Consider the following 19,702-nt stretch of genomic DNA (forward strand, 5'->3'; position numbering starts at 1 on the left):
CCAGCAAATCCATTCTAGATGAAAGATTTTAACAATCTAGGTTTGTTCACTGTATCATTTCAGCTGCATGAGACTGTGAGCTTTTGCTTTAAATTCTTATGGTCCTGCTTCACAACCACCTGATGAATGGTGTTTCCAATTAAACCTGTTGGACAATAACCTGCTGTTGTGTGATTTTTAACTTTGTACACCCCAGTCCAACACTGGCTCCTCCAAATCATAGATACTGAACTGTTTACTGCAGCTGTGTGGTGAGATTTCTTTACTAATTGCTGGTAAGAGTTCCTTTCATTCATGCAAGTGCTGTTTTGTCAGTTAATTTCTTAAAGGGATAATCGTCCAGTTAAAAGGTAATTAGCAGGTACTTAATCTACTCAGGTCCAGGAGATGGTTGGTAATGGCTGATTAAAACTAAAATGTTTTGTGGAGACTTGATGGGGATGGTATTGTTCTGTATGCCGATAAGGTGTGGAAATGCACTAATAGGTTTGAAAGAATTATTTTTTTGAATTTGGATGCAACAGAAAAACAGTTTTATGAATGAATGGATGAAACCTTGTTATCGTAAATAGTAGGTTAGTAAAGGGTTATGAATGAATAATCGGAACCTGGTATTAATGAATATAGCAAGCTGGTGAGTGAGTTAATACCAATTTCTGTGAGATATGTTTTATTCTTATGCACACACATCACAATTAGTCAAATTTTCTAAATATGTTAAACCGAATTACAGTAATTTATTGCAATCATCTGTAAAGGGCAGAAGAAATGGAACAGAAATTGAGTGACACTGAAGTGAACAGAATGCATGCAACTTTATTGTAAATTCATATAATCAAGGTTTTAATTTTTGATACTTTTGAGCTTTCATCGAAATAAGCATTTGAAAGAGATTTTAAAATGATGATTCAAATAATCTACCTTACAAATTGTTGACTAATTATTTCAAAATGGATTCGCTACAATTTCTCAGAAAATAAATGAAACATTTTCAACATCAACCATACTAATATAGATCTACGTAAATCATACTGATGGTAATAATTGACTTCAATTTTTTTTAGAACAAGTGATATATGTTTGAAAGCTGAAGAATATAAATCAGGTGTTTATGAAGAAAAACGATCAATCTTCAGAGTTCATGAGGATCTATCTCGAAGAAACCATTCACAGTACCTACAATAAATGGATCTTACTGTGAGAGGAATGGTCAGTGGGGACTTGGGTAATGAGAGGGCTGAAGCTGCAGCTAGTAATGTACATCATAAATTCATTGTTAACCTGATGACAGGACAAATAGTTTTTTCAACCTGCTCAGTGATGAGATTACACGTCTCTGAAGTTCTGAAGAAGAGTCACTGGACTCAACATGTTAACTCTATTTTCTCTCAGTTTCGACAGCAATCTGCAAGTGTTTGATTAAGATTTCCAGCATCCACAGTTCCTTGTTTTTCTTTCTTCTTGTTGAGAATTAGAGACCTTAACACTGTGCCACAAGGCTTGATGATAGCATATTTATCCCACTTTAAACCTTAACTTCTCTCTGCCAATAAATACCATCTTCAGATTGTTAATGGGCATGAAGGAGAATTCTTGTTAGCCAAGAGCTATCACAGGGCATCAACCAACTTTTGACAAAGCAGTGCTATGAATCTGGTTTGATGACATGCCAGAGGAGAACAGACAGAATAATAATAAATAGGAACAGGTTAATAACACTATGAAGCTAAAGAATTCAAATGAATGCCTTGATCTCTTTAATGTTAAACAGCAGCTGGGGATATAAAATTCACCAGATTCAGTTTCTCCCACAGTATTCAATCACCAACAATGAGTGATTGAAGTACAATATCACCATGGATATAGAAGTCAGATTAGAGCAGATACAATGACTAACTATTTTTGTCCTTATTATTAATATTAGATATTCAATCTCACAGAAGAGTCTGTAAATGATCATAACTAGATATCCTGACTCAATATTATGATTATTATTAACTATAACAGATTCATGAAAAACATTCTGTTCTAGAAACCGGTCATGTCAGTGCACTGTGGTCAGTATTTACAGCCCAGGATATGTAACAACTCTTATACAGGATGGCTATAAGTCATGCATGAAAATTTATTGTCCTATTAACATCTCCATAGAATTGCATTCTCGAGACCAGAAAGTCAACCATCATATTGTAACCAGATGTTTATACCACTTTGCAGGGCCTGGAGTTTGGTCCAGGTGAAAACTATCAGGCACAAATTTAACAGGAAATTTTAGACGTTTCATTCCTTTGTTACTGAAACAGAGGGAGTAACTGAGACAGGGAATACGCCAAAAACTTGAAAGAGTACTATTGAGCACTCAGGAAGCAAAAAAGGTTTTCATGGTGACAATATTTGCATAATGAAAAGTTTGCAGGGACTTAGATTCAGCTGCAGAACAGGCTTTTAAAAAGGAGATTCTGGCAAAGTGAACCGGTCACTTCCAACGTCTGCTCAATGTACTGAGATAATCTCAAAGGTTAATACAATGCTAAAATATATAACTAGAGAAACAGATAGAAAATTAAGAGATTACACTGTGACTTTACAATGCACTGATAAATTGGGGATTGTATTCAGTTCAGGTCTGTGTACGATAATTACTAACACTCTGGAGAAAGTGCAAAGAGGTGTGATGTTAATAATCCCAATGTTGATACAATGACAATAAGAATCAGGCCTATATGTACACACCTTGGTACATCTATGACGTATGCTGCAGCATACTAGAATACAGCTGTGAGGGATAGAGACAGATTGAATTCTGCGGCCGAGAGAGAGCACAATTGTAGGAAAGGCTTGGTAATATTATCAATTTTAAAGATAGGACATTTTAATGCTGAGAAAGTTTTACAAATTATTTGAAATAATTTCTTCACTGACTTCATTGTGAATCTTTTTGGAGCCATTCCCCATGCAGTGTAAAGGAATAAATCGGGAGCATTGACTGTTTTGCTAGGAAGAATTAGGAGTGAGTTAATGTTAAGACAATTGGCTTCCACAGGGATTCTGAAGTATTAAGGTGATTGAAAATGGTGTGATCGTTACTGTATTAAAAGGATGTCCTTCAAATGGACAATTAAAGTGTGAAAGAAATGAGCATCAAATGGGACATTATTGTATTAATGGGACCTGTTACAATTGACTGAGAGCATTTTCACTCAACCTGTTTGCTTGAGTTCAAGAAAGCTGATAAATGCCTTGCTTAGCATTCTATTGTGGATTATTCTTTTATGATTCCCTCAACAGAACAGATGATGGACTGGGGATAAAATAAAACAGAATGCATAATCCTGAGAGAATGAATTAAATAATTAATGTTTGCTGTGTGTTTCATATCTGTGAATGCATTTCAGTGAGAAATGGTGCTTGTGAAAATGTAATCCTCAATTGCACTGTTAACATATTAGCTCTTTGGTTGAATAATCCCAGCATCATCTTGGTATAATGCTTGGGCAGAGGAATTAGAGACTGAACTAGATCCTGAGATCAGACATCGGCAACAAGGGTAGCTTTGTTCTATACATCAGTCAGGAAGAGAATGGAGAGCAACTTGTCTGTTGTAAATTAGGCTCCTGATTGCCTAATTCTGGTGACTGGAAATCCTGGAGCAGATCCTTCTAACAATGTACATGTAAAGATTGTTATATATATCTAGAAGGAAAGGAAACACACTAATACAACATATGGCCCAAAAAATAACTGAAAGGTGACATTATACCGTTCTCAATCACTAACCAAACTCGATCACCAATACTTAGCGAAATGATGGTGCTTCCTGATACAATACCTATCCTAGCTCTTTGACCCTCCAGATCTGCAGTATATTCTGTTACATTATTTTTTTGAAGAGCAATTACTGGATTTCGACCCATTTCACAGTGAAATGAAAATAGATAAGCACCAGGTGTCTGACAAGTGAAGATTCCAGTTTTACAGTTGAAAACTCCTTGATTATTGAAGATCTCCTTCTCACATGGAATTGGTGTGTTCGTTGTCAGATTGGCTGTTTGAAGTTCGACAGAAAAGGCGGGTGTTTCAGGTTTAACTTCATGTTCCATTGATCCACTGGAGTGTGGAGTTTTGTAACTTTCTGGGTGATCTGAAAGAATTGTAACAGTAGATCACCATGTTTGTTTGGATAGCATAAAATTCAACTTTGATTTAACATTGCAGCATTGATTCTCTGGAAACAGTATCAACGTTTACAGAATTAGAAGGCCAATGAGAGACAATTTGTCAGGTGAATTGTTATCACAGATTAGCACTCAAAAGGTTGGTAGTAATGAAGAGCTTTTGCCCGAAACGTCGATTTTGCTGCTCCTTGGATGCGGCCTGAACTGCTGTGCTCTTCCAGCACCACTAATCCAGAAAGTTGTACATCTGTGTCTATATTCAGAAGTTACATGACACCAGGCTATATTGCATTGTACCTGATGAAGGGGTTGCACTCTGAAAGCTTGTGTGATTTCAAATAAACCTTTTGGACTGTAACCTGGTGTTGTGTGACTTCTGAATATAGTCCAACCCATTCCAATGCTGGCATGTCCACATTGTGTCTATATTTAACATTATTCACTCAATACCTTCCAATGGTACTCCCTATTCTGAGGCTCTGGATTTCAGCTCTTACCTATACAGCCAGGTGGTTCTTGGTTCCACTCTCCATTACTCAAACAGGTTATCGTGTCTCCTCCCACTAGACTAAATCCGGACTCACAACTATACATGACTGAAGACTCACAGATTGAGAAAAAGCCATGAGGAACAACAGGAACTGGGCCACAGGGGGTCACTGTAGAGGGAGCAAACATATTAGATTAGATTCCCTACAGTGTGGAAACAGGTCCTTCAGCCCAACAAGTCCATACCGACTCTCCAAAGAGCAACCCACCCAGACCCATTTCCCTACATTTATTCCTGACTAATGCACTTAACATTATGGGCAGTTTAGCATAGCCAGTTCACCTGACCTGCACATCTTTTGTAATATGGGAGGAAACCGGAGCACCCAGAGGAACCCACGCAGACACGGGGAGAATGTGCAAATTCCACACAGACAGTCACCCGAGACCGGAGTTGAATCTGGGACCCTGACGCTGTGAGATAGCAGTGCTAAACACTGAGCCACCATGCTGCCAATTAGGAGAATGAAAGCCTAGAGCTGCTGAGAATATTTGAAGCATTGTGTACATCACAATACCACATTTAGACCAGAATCAGAGAATTAATACAATGCTGAGGATGGGCTCAAAGTGCTGAATATCCTATTCTCTTTGATTACACTGGCAGATTTAGTCAGCATTATGCACAAAAAATAACTGACTGATAATGGCAGTTCTCTGAAGACTGAGCCCAGTCCTATCATTTCATACCTTGCACATCCTCCCTCCACGCACTCAGGTCGACCTGTGGGATCTCGCTGCAGTTTACATATCCAATTGGAAATGGATGGAATCTAAAGGCTTGCTGAGGAAGGAAATGAATCCCTGTGTTATCACAGATTATTCTGGACAAAGAGATGTCTTTAAGAGCCTGACGCTGGTGGGCAGGAAACGTTTCATCATTTTCCCACCAGAATCTGAAAAACAAAGAGAGAGCTTTCATTGTCAAATCTCTGAAAGGTTCAGATCAGAGCTAATTTATTGATTAAAAAAAGTATCCTGGCATTCCTGACTAAAGGAACTGTAGATAAAGCTGGGACGGTTACGGATGTTCAGTGAGCCCATGTAAGATTATGATGAGAGAGAGGGATTTGGATTTTCTGAATTGAAGGCACAGATTCAGTTTCTCAGTCTGGAGTATTAACAAGGATTCTTTGTTGTTATATTATGACTGAATTGTTTTCCAAATGCATATCGTCAATTTCCCTGCTGCCTTGCAGTCAGTAATTTATTTAGTCTAGCAAACACATGGTAAGCAGTAAGTATTTAAGAGGCTAAATGTGATTTCTAATTTATGGGAACTAAAAACCATAACATTCTGAACACCGTTCTTATCTAATCTTACAAGACACTATTCTCACTCCTGTCATTAGATATCTCTTGTTCTTAACTTAATCATGTCCTATTAATGTCTAAAATTCTCTTGCATTTCCTGCTTTACTGCCCAGCACTAGATGGAAAGTGAATGATGCGTATTCCACTCTCCAAAGTGCTTCAGTGTCTGATCTGAATTTTATGGACTTGATTTACACACATATTACAGGGTTCACTTCTGAATGAAAGGACACCTGAATTTCTCTTGAGAAGCGTCTAGGCAAAATGAGGGTAATTTTGGCCAGGAATGCAGCAGTAATTGCAGAACTGGGATTAAGCCCAACATTACCATATTTCCATAGGCAGATCATCTTAAAATCAACATGAACATCTCCAACATTTAAAATCATTCCTTTGGAAAAGGTCATATAAATTATTTGTTTATCCTCCCAGTAAATTTGGGTCTAGTCCTTTACCCCAATCATTTTAGCCTCTCTTTACCTTAAAGACATATTCATCTTCATGGCCTTTTCCTTTCCATCATAATATTGCACAATGATGGAAAACCATCACCACAATCAATCACAAATTTGGCTGCCAGATGGCAATTTTTGACAGCTCTAATCCCTGATCTACAATTGTGAAGTGTAAATCCACAATGCGATGAATGTGAAAGCTTTCATTTGTTCTTGCACTGGTATTATTGTTCCTTACCTGTCGCCATCTCTCAGGTTCTTGAATTGTTGTCCTACTAAACAAGCCAACAAAGGGCCCACTCTGCCACCTGTTACAAAGGGTTCGGAGATTGCCCCCACCCACACGTCGATATTTTCTGGAGTTCCATACAAGCTGATGAACTCATCTGCTAATGTCCGATTCTGGAGAATTCGCCTCAAACCACCCCTACCCCTAGGTGTTGGAAGGCCACAGAATCTCCGCCATTCATAGTAACCTGTGAATACAAAGAGAGTAAAATGTAAAGTACAAAAGTCAACATTTTTTTCCTTCTTTTCATTCATGGGATGGGGGCATCTCTGTCTGAGCCAACAGTTATTGTCCATTCTTAGTTACCCTAGAGAGGATGGTGGTGAGCTGTCTATTGAACAGATACAGTCCATTTTGAGTAGGTAGAACCATAATACCATTAAGGAGCGAGTTCCAGGATTTTGACCCAACCCATCCTATCGGAAGGATGTTGTGAAACTTGAAAGGGTTCAGAAAAGATTTACAAGGATGTTGTCAGGGTTGGAGGATTTGAGCTATAGGGAGAGGCTGAACAGGCTGGGGCTGTTTTCCCTGGAGCATTCGAAGGCTGAATGGTGACCTCAGAGGTTTATAAAATTATGAGGGGCACGGATAAGATAAATAGACAAAGTTTTTTTCCTGGGGTCGGGGAGTCCAGAACTAGAGGGCAAAGGCTTAGGGTAAGAGGAGAAAGATATAAAAGGGACCTAAGGGGCAGAGGGTGGTGCATGAATGGAGTGAGCTGCCAGAGAAAGTAGTGGAGGCTGGTATAATTGCAAGATTTAAAAGGCATTTGGATGGGTATATGAATAGGAAGGGTTTGGAGGGATATGGGGCAGGTGCTGGCAAATGGGACTAGATTAGGTTTGGATATCTGGTTGGCATGGATGAGTCGGACCAAAGGGTCAGTTTCCATGTTGTACATTTCTCTGACTCTATGACTCTAAAATTGAAGTGGTGATATGTTTCAAAGTCAGGACGGTTATACCAGAAAAAAAAATACACAACAAACTTTGGTTTATGGGTGCACAATGCCTGAGGTTTGAATGGTTGGCGAATGATCTGCTGCTAGTGCTCTGTCAATGCCTTTCTGAAACGAAGTGAGCAAAGTGTCATTGAATGTAAAGCCTTGTTACTTGTGTCTCACCATAACCAGAAAGAGATGTGTGTCGAGTGATTGAAGTTTCTACTTAGTGTCTGTCTATTATGGCAATGTCTGAAGATAAGTACTCAGCTGCCAAATGATGTGTGAATACAAGAGTTGCCAGTTCATACACCATGGACTACCATATTCAATTTATGACTGATTCTTGGAAGTTCTTTTGACAAACAGCCACATTTTAAAGCACTAATTTTTCAATGCCATAAGCTGCTTCCTTCACTGGCACCCTCTGGAACATGTACTGGAAACAGATTGGAATTACTTAGTCCAGAGCCTGGAGTAATTACTCTGGTATGACGACACAATCTATAATAGTTCATCTGCAGTGAACAATGGACTAACAAGTGTCAAGGGACTCTTGTACCACGCAAGTACTGGGCAATGACTGTTTCCAAAAGACAGGAATTTAGTTATCTCCCCATGACATTCAATCACATTATGATCGCCTAACAGTCAGCAACTTCGTGGGAGATTACTATTGACCAGAAACTGAATGACACCAGCCAGATAAATACTGTTATTAATAGCAGATCAGGTGCTGGCATTTCTGAGGCAAGTACCTCACCTCTAACTCCCCAGCGCTTGTCAACAATGTACATAAGGCACAAATCACGAGTGTGATGAAATACTTTCTACTGGCCTGGATGAGTGCTGCTCCGGCAACAATACTCCAGGAGATGAATACAATACAGAACAAACTAATCCACTTGATAAGCTCTATGAAACATTTGTGCTCTCTGTGAACAGCACATATGGACAGCAATATGTAGCATACACAAGGTGGAATATATTAACTAAGTTGGCCTCCTTCAGCAGCAGTTTCTAAATCTATAATCTATAATACCTGTAAGGATAAGAAAATACAGGAAGGAATTCAAATAATCAAAGGTATTACTGTTCCCGAGAATGGAACATTGAAACAATCTCTAATGATTAAGGACTGCACTCAGACTGGAGGGCTCATCTGAACCTTCACAAAATGTGCAGGATAAGTATATAATCCTGGATTTGACCTTGGAAAAGCAGCAGAAAGTCCACCAACAGAGATGTTTCACCCAAGGGGAATGGTGTCTAGGTGCTGGTGTTGGACTGAGGTAGACAAGGTCAGAAGTCACATGACACCAGGTTATAGGTCCAACAGGTCTATTTGAAATCACAAGCTTTTGGAACATAGTCCTTTGTCAAGTGAAGTGTCTTCACCTGATAAAGGTGCAATGCTCCAAAAGCTTATGATTTCAAATAGTCCAAACGGTTTATAACCTGGTGTCATGTAACTTCTGATCTTTTAGATTAGATTAGATTACAGTGTGGAAACAGGCCCTTTGGCCCAACAAGTCCACACCGACCCGCTGAAGCGCAACCCACCCAGACCCACTCCCCTACATTTACCCCTTCACCTAACACTACGGGCAATTTACCATGACCAATTCACTTAACCTGCACATTTTTGGATTGTGGGAGGAAACCCACGCAGACGCGGGGAGAATGTGCAAACTCCACACAGAGAGTCGCCTGAGGCGGGAATTGAACCCGGGTCTCTGGCGCTGTGAGGCTGCAGTGCTTACCACTGTGCCACCGTGCCACCCATCTTCTGCAGAGGAAGACTGACGGAGAGAGATAAAGAAAACCTTGCAAGCTTCACCAACCCATCCAAGTTCAAATATGAGAGGTAGATCTGGCGGGTCTTGAGACAAACAGAGAAGATACTGTAACTAAATGTTGAGTGGCTCGCTTACTTGAACGATAAAAGTTGTGACTGTTTTACTGGTTGTTCAACTTCTGTTTGTTTGTTGGCCTCGATACTACAAGATACCTGGATAAATATGTTTAAGTGACATATAGATCAAAGTGTTTGGATGAATGTGTTTTTCCACAGACTAGATTGCTCTCCGCTAACCTGCACTGGACACCAATATTCACATCTACCTTTCCACATCATTGTTGAGGGAAATCAGTTTATCTCAGGGAGTGTAACCAATATGTTCCTGCTGGTTTCTTGATAATGTGGCTCCAGACACTGAAATTCTTGTATTACTTCACATTTTTACAAATTTGCATTTTGGAGTCTACCCAGCGTTTATTTTCCACTTACCTGGGAGCCCGTGATCCCGGGAACGCTGCAAATTCAGGGCACCCAGGTCCATGCCTAACCGGGAGGTTAGTTCAAACAGTCTCTCCCGCAATTCGTCGTGCATCATCATACCTTGTGTCTGCAATTTAGCTGGACTACCCACCAATCCTCGCATGAGGGGATCAACTCCACCTAGTACCAGACAGCAAACAGTCAAACAGGATGTCTTAATCCATTTCCTAGTTCTAATCCTGCTTTTTAATGTGCAATTGAGCATCAGTGTTTAAAAGCATAAGAAATAGGAGCAGCCTCTTTAAATGGTTCAGTTAGTCCTATTATTCAATGATTAGGAGATGCCAGTGTTGGACTGGGGTGTACAAAGTTAAAAATCACACAACATCAGGTTATAATCCAACAGGTTTAATTGGAAGTACTAGCTTTCGGAGCACTGCTCCTTCATCAGGTGGTTCATGAATCGTGATCCTGGGAACGCTGCATATTCAGGGAACTCAGGTCCATGCCCATGGAGGTTCATCAACCACCCGATGAAGGAGCGGCACTCCGAAAGCTAGTGCTTCCAATTAAACCTGTTGGATTATAACCTGGTGTTGTGTGATTTTTAACTATTATTCAATGTAATCATGGCTGTCTTTTCATATGAGTTCCATCTTCCTGTACTAGCCCCATATTCTTTTGTTCACTGGCATTAGGCCAATTGATTTAACATTTTCAAGGCCTCCAATATGGAATCAGTAAATCTGGGGGTCTCAAGCCTGTTCCTACCTTCGCTGCCTTTAACCTTACAGTACAGGCAATTAATAGAAGCTTTGTATGTGAATGCAGTTCTTTGCTGACCCCTTTTGTAATATTCAATCAACCAACAGCACAGCTCATGCCTATTTTGTTGTTGTATTCATTTAAATGAAGAGGCAGCACAAAGGTTACTTGCTGTTTGCCTTCTAGGACTGAGCATAAACAGACCAGGGAAGCACACCAGCCATACAAAGGGGCAGTGGTCAATATCTCTTTCTCAGGTTTGAGGCAGTGCTTCAATAAAGCAAGCTGGAAGAGCAGCACCTCATTTTCTGCTTGGGGTCTCTGTTGCCCATTGGACTCAGTATTGAGCTTGAGCTCTCCCATGTCCTTACCCTGAACCCCACACACCAGGCCTTGTTATCACATATTCTGCTAATACACACAATCCATTGTTAGTCACTAACTGTCTCCATTAATAGCTATTCACCCTCCTAGCCAGACTGTTATCCACTCCTTCGTCTGTCCAATTATTCTTTCTCTTTGGGCTCTATCCCCACCCATCCTTTACTCCTTACCCCCTCCCCACCCCATTCTCTGCATATATCCTGACATCTACCTCGCTGCCATCAGAATTGTTACTGGACCTGAAACATTAATCGTGATTTCTCTCCACAGATGCTACCAGACCTGTTGCGCTTTTCTGGCAATTTCTGTTTTTGTTTCATTTTTTACTCTATCTTCCCATCTTTCAGAGCTCTGGACATAAACATTAACTGTTGGAGGTGCTGATTTTTCCAGGATTAAATTTATCCACTTACAGCTCAAACCTAGTTATAGTGTAATCATTTGACTATTTGCCCATTACTGCAGTGGAAGGCTGCTCTCAGTCTCACTGCAATCTCTCAGGATGAGATTGCTGCCGTCATATTAAAGATTTTGTCTACCTTCCTGGATCAGTCTCCCGGGAGTGAAGAAAGCCTCGTGCAGGTAAATGCTTCCGAACTGAGGGTGTTCCTGGTAATTTTCATCAAGGCGGAACACCAGTGGTTTAATCATGAGATGACCAAGACGTAAACATGCTGTTGAGAAAACATTGGCAATACCGGGATCGACAGACTCATTATAGCCTTCATAAGGTGGGACAAATGTTTGTGTTGCCTCGTCTCCAATTACCAGGGGAAGATATTCTTTGTAGGTTATTATCTGTAACAGTTAGAAACATGAAATAGAAAAGTAATCAGTATTATGGGATATAAAAATAATAACCTGAAAAGAGATGAATAAGTGTTGGGCTCGAAAATGATCTGTTTGTCGCTAGGTGTTATTGGTTATAGCTCTGGCATAGACAGAAGGATTAAGGTTCTGCCACTTTTGAAGTTTGAGAGTGAGAGCAAATTGCCGTTTACCTGAGACCTGGGCAGGTAATGAGACTTCAGGAAGTAACAATCCGGTTTAGGAGCTGAAATTGTTAAGTTCAGCCTTTTACCTCAACAAGGAGAACTCACAGAACACAACAGGCCATGTGATGCCTGAACAGGGACATTTCCTGTCTGACCTCACCTGGCAACCACTCTCAGTTTCAAGTTCCTCCCAGGTATCTTAGTCCTCAACTCCATTTATCTTAATGTTGAAATCTTTCACACAACAGGATTTGTTTGTCCTAGCATTCTTTAATATTAATTTTGAGTTTCCTGTTGTGATTTGCAACTTTATGCATTGTAAGTAACTTGCCTGCGTGGACCTTTGCCAAATCCCCTCAATTTTCATCAAGCTCACCTTGACCTGTCTTTGTCTCCCAAAGAAAACAAATTTTGCTTCTTTAAACTTTCCACAAGGTAGATCTGGAATCCACTTAATTGTTCTCTCTGTGACTATTATCATCAATATCCAGTGGTTTCCAAGTAGTTCTGGTCCTGATCTAGTAGTTAGAGGCCTGGACTAATGCTCTGGAGATTTGAGTTCATCCAATGACAATAGATTATTTAAATGTACTTAGTAAATAAATCTAGAAATATGTTTGGTATCAGTAATGGTGACCTTGGATGGATTTACTGATGGCAACAGTAGCCTTGCCTGCTATGGAAACCTGGTGGCAGTCCCAATTCGCTCTTCCTTTAGGAATGTTGAATTCATGAACTTAACATGGCATTAGTGGGTTTTCACTGGGATATTGGACCTGGGCTTGGAAAGCATTACTAGCCTAGAGCTCCCAGTCAATTAGAGGTCAACATCACATCATTGTTGTTAATACCACCAGGAACAGGGCCAGGTGCCAATCAATGCCCAGGATCAATGATTGATCCCACACCAAAGGTGAGGGCTAAATGTGGGCTTACAGATAATGAGATAAGGAAAAGGGGGCAGAGGAGTTGTAAGTGAGAATAGAAGAATTGTCTACAGGAAACAACTCTCTCAGTGATGTTAGGTCCCTTGGCAGGGCATGAAGTGCCACTGAAGGAGAACCTACATGGTTTCTCCATCCCCAAAAGACTGTAGGCAAGCATGTACGTATGAGAAAGCAGTGCTACTTAAACTTAATTCTTGAGGCAACAGGAAACTCTATCGGGCTCATGATAATTGGTGCCAATAGCATCATTTATGAGCCTAATTAACAACCAACCATGATTGAGCAAAGTTCGTTCATGGGTCTAGTTTGTCAGGCATCTTAAATGTGGGAGATTGACATACAATCCATTCTTTGAATAGATGGACCCTAAACCTAACCTTAAACCTTAACCCTAACCCTATCACAGACTTAATTAAATCCTACCTAAGAGTGTTCCCCTGGGAAGATGAGATGTTGCATGCATGCCAGACCTGGTCAGGGTGAAAGGGTTACTTTTCAAAATCTGATGATACTGCAAACTTATACATTTTTAAAATATATTTCCACAACTTGCTGTGATGGGATTTGGAATTTAGTTAGTGAGTTGAATTACCGTGACGTTACCAGTGACATTTTCTCTGTACCTGCTGAAAAGCTCCCAGGATTTTTCTCGCTTCCTGATAGGTTGTTTCTCCGCTCCAGTGAGGGTTCAGCTTCTTCAACTCTCTCGCTAAACGATTGTGTTCCCGGAGAAATAATGTGTGCATAACTGTCAACCCCAGTTGTTCATTGACACGTACATCCCCTGTGAACAGGATCAGTGTTGGGCTCACCATTGTCTTGTTAATTATAGAGACAGAGGCATAGAGAAATATCCAACAGAATAGATCCCTGAGTATGGATTAGATGAAGCAGTATGAGCAGGAGAACAAGGGGTTTAAGGAAGCATGAGAATGAACCTTAGAGAGCATTCTCACAACTGGATGGTGCTACCCCTTCAATATAGCAACAATGAATCATCCTTAGCAAAGTTTAAAGTGGGTCTCCGCATCTGTTTTTAACAACTGTGGCCCAACACAAAACATGACTGCACTTCTCAATGAGAAATCTTCTCTTCTGAATTTTCAAAAATGTAGCTGTCTTCTGTCCTTTCACTCTCTTACAATCTACCATCTTAGCTAACAGGATCTTTCCTCTCATTCATTTCACTTTTCATGTGCGAAATTGTTCTCTCTATCTCTGCAACAAGCCAGGTTTTACCTCTGTTTTTTGTCCTACTCAAGGTGATCCATTGGTCTCCTTCTGGACATCAAAAGTCCATAACTGTCCTTCTGATTTTTAAGGTGAAAGTGAGCACTGCAGATGCTGGAGATCAGAGTCGAGAATGCGGTGCTGGAAAAGCGCAGCAGGTCAGGCAGCATCCGAGGAGCAGGAGAATCGACGTTTCGGGTGAAAGCCTTTCATCAGGAATGAAGCTGTGAGCTGAGGGGGTGCATCCCATCCACTTCCTGCACCTCCTCCCTCGAACACTACCCCTCCAACCGCAACAACAACAGAAACCTCTGGTCCTCACCTTCCACTCCACCAACCTCCATATACATTGCATCATCCTCCACCATTTCTGCCACCTACAAACAGACCCCACCACCAGAGATATATTTCCCTCCCCACCCCTACCTGCTTTCCGTAAAGACCTTTCCCTCTATGACTCCCTCGTCAGGTCCACGCCCCCCAACAACCCACCCTCACCGCCGCCACCTTCCCCTGCTACCGCAGGAATTGCAAAACCTGCACCCACACCTCCCCCCTCACCTCCATCCAAGGCCCTAAAGGAGCCATCCACATCCATCAAAGTTTCACCTGCACTTCCACACATGTCATTCACTGTATCCGTTGCACCCACTGTGGTCTCCTCTACATTGGGGAAATAGGACGCCTACTTGCAGAATGCTTCAGATTGCAACAACCAACCTCACTGCCTCATGCCCGAACATTTCAAATCCCCCTCCTACTCTGCCGAGGACATGCAGGTCCTGGGCCTGGAGAAAGAACGCCTCAGGACCCTCCAACCCATGGCATCAATGTGGGTTTCACCGGCTTTCTCATTTCCCCTCCTACCCTCCTTATGGCTGTTCCAACCTTCCAACTCGGCACTGCCCTCATGACCATGTCCATCTTCCTTCCCACCTATCGGCTCCACCCTCCTCTCTGACCTATCACCTTTACCCGCACCTCCATCTACCTATCGCACTCCCAGCTACCTTCCCCCACAGCCCCACCTTTGTCCTATTTATCTCACCACCCCCTTGGCCCACAGCCTCATTCCTGATGAAGGGCTTTTGCCCGAAACATCGATTTTCCTGCTCCTTGGATGCTGTCTGACCTGCTGTGCTTTTCCAGCACCATACTCTCGACATCTGGTTTATAAGTCAATCCTGCATTTCCTTTTAAATCTCATTAGGATACTTCAGCTCTTATTTCTCCCTGACACATACTAATATTGAGTCCATAAACAATGAACCATGTATTAGAGATGCTACTGAGATCTGTGGTTCTGAGAATTGGAGGGGACAAAAATGAATTTATTGTTTCCAGTTTCTAGGTGAAGAAAGGGGCTTGGGGCTTTAAACAGTCATAAACACATTTCCAAATAACCTCTGTAACATTCAACTAAAAGCAAAATACTGCAGATTCTGGAAATCTGAAATGAAAACAGAAAGTGCTGGCCTAACTAAGTCCTGCTGTTAGCATTACCCATTTTCAACCTCAATGGTTTGTTGATCTGCCTCACTTGCCCATGACTACTAGGAGAAAAGGCCGCACAGGGCTGCACAGTAGTTTTGGATTTCTACACAGACTCTGGACATACAGCTTTTGCCTGCTTCTGCAGTATTATACAGAGACTGGCAGAACCACTTATAATTCTGGGAACATCAGCCCAGAATTTGGTGCTTTTATCTGTATGTTTGTCAATATGGCAACTGATGTTCTTCCAACTCAGAACGTGCATGCACCCACGCAAGGTCTGGTGTACAGTTCTTGCTGTTCAACCAATTCTTACAACAATATTGACATTATAAAGAAAAAGAGAGATCCTATAAAGTGGCTAAGAACAGTGGGAAATCAGAAGATTGGGAAGGATACAAAAGCCAACAGAGGATAACAAAGAGTGTAATAAGAAATGAGAGGATCAAATATGAAGGTAGGCTAGCCAGTAATATTAGAAATAATAGTAAAAGTTTCTTTCAGTACATAAGAAACAAACGACAGGCAAAAGTAGACATTGGGCCACTTCAAACTGATGCAGGGAGCCTAGTGATGGGAGATAAGGAAATAGCAGGAGAACTTAACAAGTACTTTGCGTCAGTTTTCACAGTGGAAGACATGAGTAATATCCCAAAAATTAAAGGGTGTCACGGGGCTGAGTTGAGTATGGTTGCCATTACGAAAGAGATAGTGCTAGAAAAGTTAAAAAGTCTTAAAATTGATAAATCTCCTGGCCCCGATGGGATACACCCTAGAGTTCTGAGAGAGGTGGCTGAGGAAATAGCAGAGGCATTGGTTGAGATCTTTCAAGAGTCACTGGAGTCAGGAAAGGTCCCGGATGATTGGAAGATCGCTGTTGTAACCCCCTTGTTCAAGAAAGGATCAAGGCAAAAGATGGAAAATTATAGGCCAATCAGCTTAACCTCGGTTGTTGGTAAAATTCTAGAATCCATCATTAAGGATGAGGTTTCTAAATTCTTGGAAGAGCAGAGTCTGATTAGAACAAGTCAACATGGATTTAGTAAAGGGAGGTCATGCCTGACAAACCTGTTGGAATTTTTTGAAGAGGTAACAAGTAGGTTAGACCAGGGAAACCCAGTGGATGTGGTCTATCTGGACTTTCAAAAGGCCTTTGATAAGGTGCCACACGGGAGGCTGCTGAGCAAGGTGAGGGCCCATGGTGTTCGAGGTGAGCTGCTGGGATGGATTGAGGATTGGCTATCTAACAGGAGGCAGAGAGTTGGGATAAAAGGTTCTTTTTCAGAATGGCAGCCGGCGACGAGCGGTGTCCCGCAGGGTTCGGTGCTGGGGCCACAGCTGTTCGCATTATATACTAATGATTTGGATGAGGGAACCGGGGGCATTCTAGCGAAGTTTGCCGATGATACGAAGTTAGGTGGACAGGCAGGTAGTACTGAGGAAGTGGGGAGGCTACAGAAGGATCTAGACAGGTTGGGAGAGTGGTCCAGGAAATGGCTGATGGAAGTGCGAGGTCTTGCACTTTGGCAAAAAGAATAAAAGCATGGACTACTTTCTAAATGGTGAGAAAATTAATAAAGCCAAAGCACAAAGGGATCTGGGAGTGCTAGTCGAGGATTCTCTAAAGGTAAACATGCAGGTTGAGTCTGTGATTAAGAAAGCGAATGCAATGTTGTCTCTTATCTCAAGAGGGTTGGAATATAAAAGCAGAGATGTACTACTAAGACTTTATAAAGCTCTGGTTAGGCCCCATTTGGAGTACTGTGTCCAGTTTTGGTCCCCACACCTCAGGAAGGACATACTGGCACTGGAACGTGTCCAGCGGAGATTCACACTGATGATCCCTGGAATGACAGGTCTAGCATATGAGGAACGGCTGAGGATACTGGGATTGTATTCGTTGGAGTTTAGAAGATTAAGGGGAGATCTAATAGAGACGTACAAAATAATACATGGCTTTGAAAAGGTGGATATTAGAAAATTGTTTCTGTTTGGTGAGGAGACTAGGACCCGTGGACACAGCCTTAGAATTAGAGGGGGTCATTTCAGAACAGAAATGCGGAGACATTTCTTCAGCCAGAGAGTGGTGGGCCTGTGGAATTCATTGCCACGGAGTGCAGTGGAAGCCGGGATGCTAAATGTCTTCAAGGCTGAGATTGATAGGTTCTTGTTGTCTAGAGGAATTAAGGGCTACGGGAAGAATGCTGGTAAGTGGAGCTGAAATGCGCATCAGCCATGATTGAATGGCGGAGTGGACTCGATGGGCCGAATGGCCTTACTTCCACTCCTATGTCTTATGGTCTTATGGTCTTATGGACTCACACCTTTCTAAGTAAATTCCTACAATGTCTGTTAAATCATTGTAAGGCTGTGTACATGGAAGGAATATCCCATTTGAAGGTAGCATGGGACAGGATTTCCTGCTACTCACCACCGAGAAAACATGGAGTTGAATTTTCATTTGTGAAACAACTTTCCGCCATATTTCCACAAAGATTGCTTGACAAGGTGTTAAATGGTAAATATTCCCGTCCATTGTCAGAGAATTCCTCATTGACAGCCATCAGGCCAAGTTCATTAGTGAGGTTTCTGAGTTTGTTGGCCACACAGTCCGTGCTGCCATAGACTTCATTCACATCAATGAAAGATGTAAGTACATTGATCTGCTGCCGAGTGTTGACATCTCCAAATAATGCACCCAGCTCACCGCTGCCACACGCAGGAGCTGACCGGATGAAAGGCAAGCATGTGTCAGGATCTGTGATCCTGGTATCATTTGGAGGGATCTGTTAGGAAAGATGCAGAGTACTTTCAGAAACAGTTAACCACAAACTGTTCTATAAACATTAATAAGAGGAATAGAAAGGAGCTTCGTGCTGAGCAGATTAGTGATATTGCAGCTAGTTAGGCAGTAAAATCGTTTAGCTGTAGAACACAGAGAATGAAGCGAAGTTTCTGTCTGGAGTTACAGGGTAAAAGGTTTGGCCACGCAGCCACAGTTCCTCTACTGCGAAGGTTTAATACGGTATAGTATGGTACAAGCTGGAGATATTGGCCATCAGAATAGTAAAGGTTAAAGGAATAGACCTGGAATTTTGCACTCCTGAAGAAGTGGGATATAAAATCTGCCATGTCTATTACTCCCACAGTGCTACTGGCATTTTGGTGTGGATGGATGTATAACGGGGTTGATAGTGAACAGCTTGTGCTTCCTTGGGACCGTTGGGGTCCCTAAGTAGTCAAATATTGATTAATTGAAGGCCTTTCTCTGTTGGCACATGAGCACTCAGCCACATCCCGTCATGCTACATAGCCTTCCAGTGAACTTGAATGAAGGGGGGGAGGGGACTCTTCTGATCAGCTGCCCTATACTGCACAGAGGGACATCCTTCTGGCACAGCCATGGCTCCTCAAACGCCCAACTCCTGCAATCATAATCACCAGCATAGCCAACATTACCTTTCTTATTGACTTTGTTGAGTCCTACCCTACCTATGATATTCTGTTCAGGGATTGGCTGCACTCCCATCAGTCAACACCATTCTTAGTGGCGCTGCAAGGACTGAAGAACTATTGCCCCTCTGATTTTGGTGGGAGAGGTTCGCTGTGGGAGGTATCTGTTGAACTTAACAATGAACAAAAGTAGATTTGATGAAGTGAAGACAACAACTTGAGGAAATTAATTCCCTGCACAATGTAAAGTTCAGTTATGTTTACCAGGGCTGGTAGAGCCAGGGGCAGCCCCAGACATTCACTTCAGGAAAGGATGGTGGGAAACATACCACTGCCATGTAAAATCTCAGCCTTGGAGTGCAGTGTATTCCTGCATTGGATCCTCTGCCCATGCAAATAAGGGGTCAAAATATTATGCGCTGAAAATT

At 41.7% G+C, this 19,702-nt stretch overlaps 2 protein-coding genes across 2 annotated transcripts in view; one reads left to right on the forward strand and one right to left on the reverse strand.

Moving 5' to 3' along the window:
- Positions 1 to 258: 258 nt before the first annotated feature.
- Positions 259 to 19,702, forward strand: part of LOC140491402 (uncharacterized) — a 272,700-nt gene continuing 253,256 nt past the window's right edge. Inside the window, exon 1 of the mRNA XM_072589523.1 lies at positions 259 to 275. The gene's annotated coding sequence lies outside the window, so the exon portion shown is untranslated. The remainder of the gene's footprint in view (positions 276 to 19,702) is intronic.
- The window catches only part of LOC140491398 (eosinophil peroxidase-like), a 31,517-nt gene continuing 12,611 nt past the window's right edge, over positions 797 to 19,702 (reverse strand). The window contains exons 8-15 of the mRNA XM_072589516.1: positions 18,253 to 18,607; positions 13,721 to 13,881; positions 11,695 to 11,953; positions 10,016 to 10,186; positions 6,732 to 6,969; positions 5,415 to 5,620; positions 4,673 to 4,834; positions 797 to 4,141 (exon numbers count right to left, since the gene is read on the reverse strand). Of these exons, the coding sequence (XP_072445617.1) occupies positions 3,714 to 4,141; positions 4,673 to 4,834; positions 5,415 to 5,620; positions 6,732 to 6,969; positions 10,016 to 10,186; positions 11,695 to 11,953; positions 13,721 to 13,881; positions 18,253 to 18,607 (1,980 nt within the window). The 3' untranslated portion in view covers positions 797 to 3,713. The remainder of the gene's footprint in view (positions 4,142 to 4,672; positions 4,835 to 5,414; positions 5,621 to 6,731; positions 6,970 to 10,015; positions 10,187 to 11,694; positions 11,954 to 13,720; positions 13,882 to 18,252; positions 18,608 to 19,702) is intronic.

This window comes from Chiloscyllium punctatum, chromosome 19, assembly GCF_047496795.1.
Source record: "Chiloscyllium punctatum isolate Juve2018m chromosome 19, sChiPun1.3, whole genome shotgun sequence".
Lineage (NCBI taxonomy): Eukaryota > Metazoa > Chordata > Chondrichthyes > Orectolobiformes > Hemiscylliidae > Chiloscyllium > Chiloscyllium punctatum.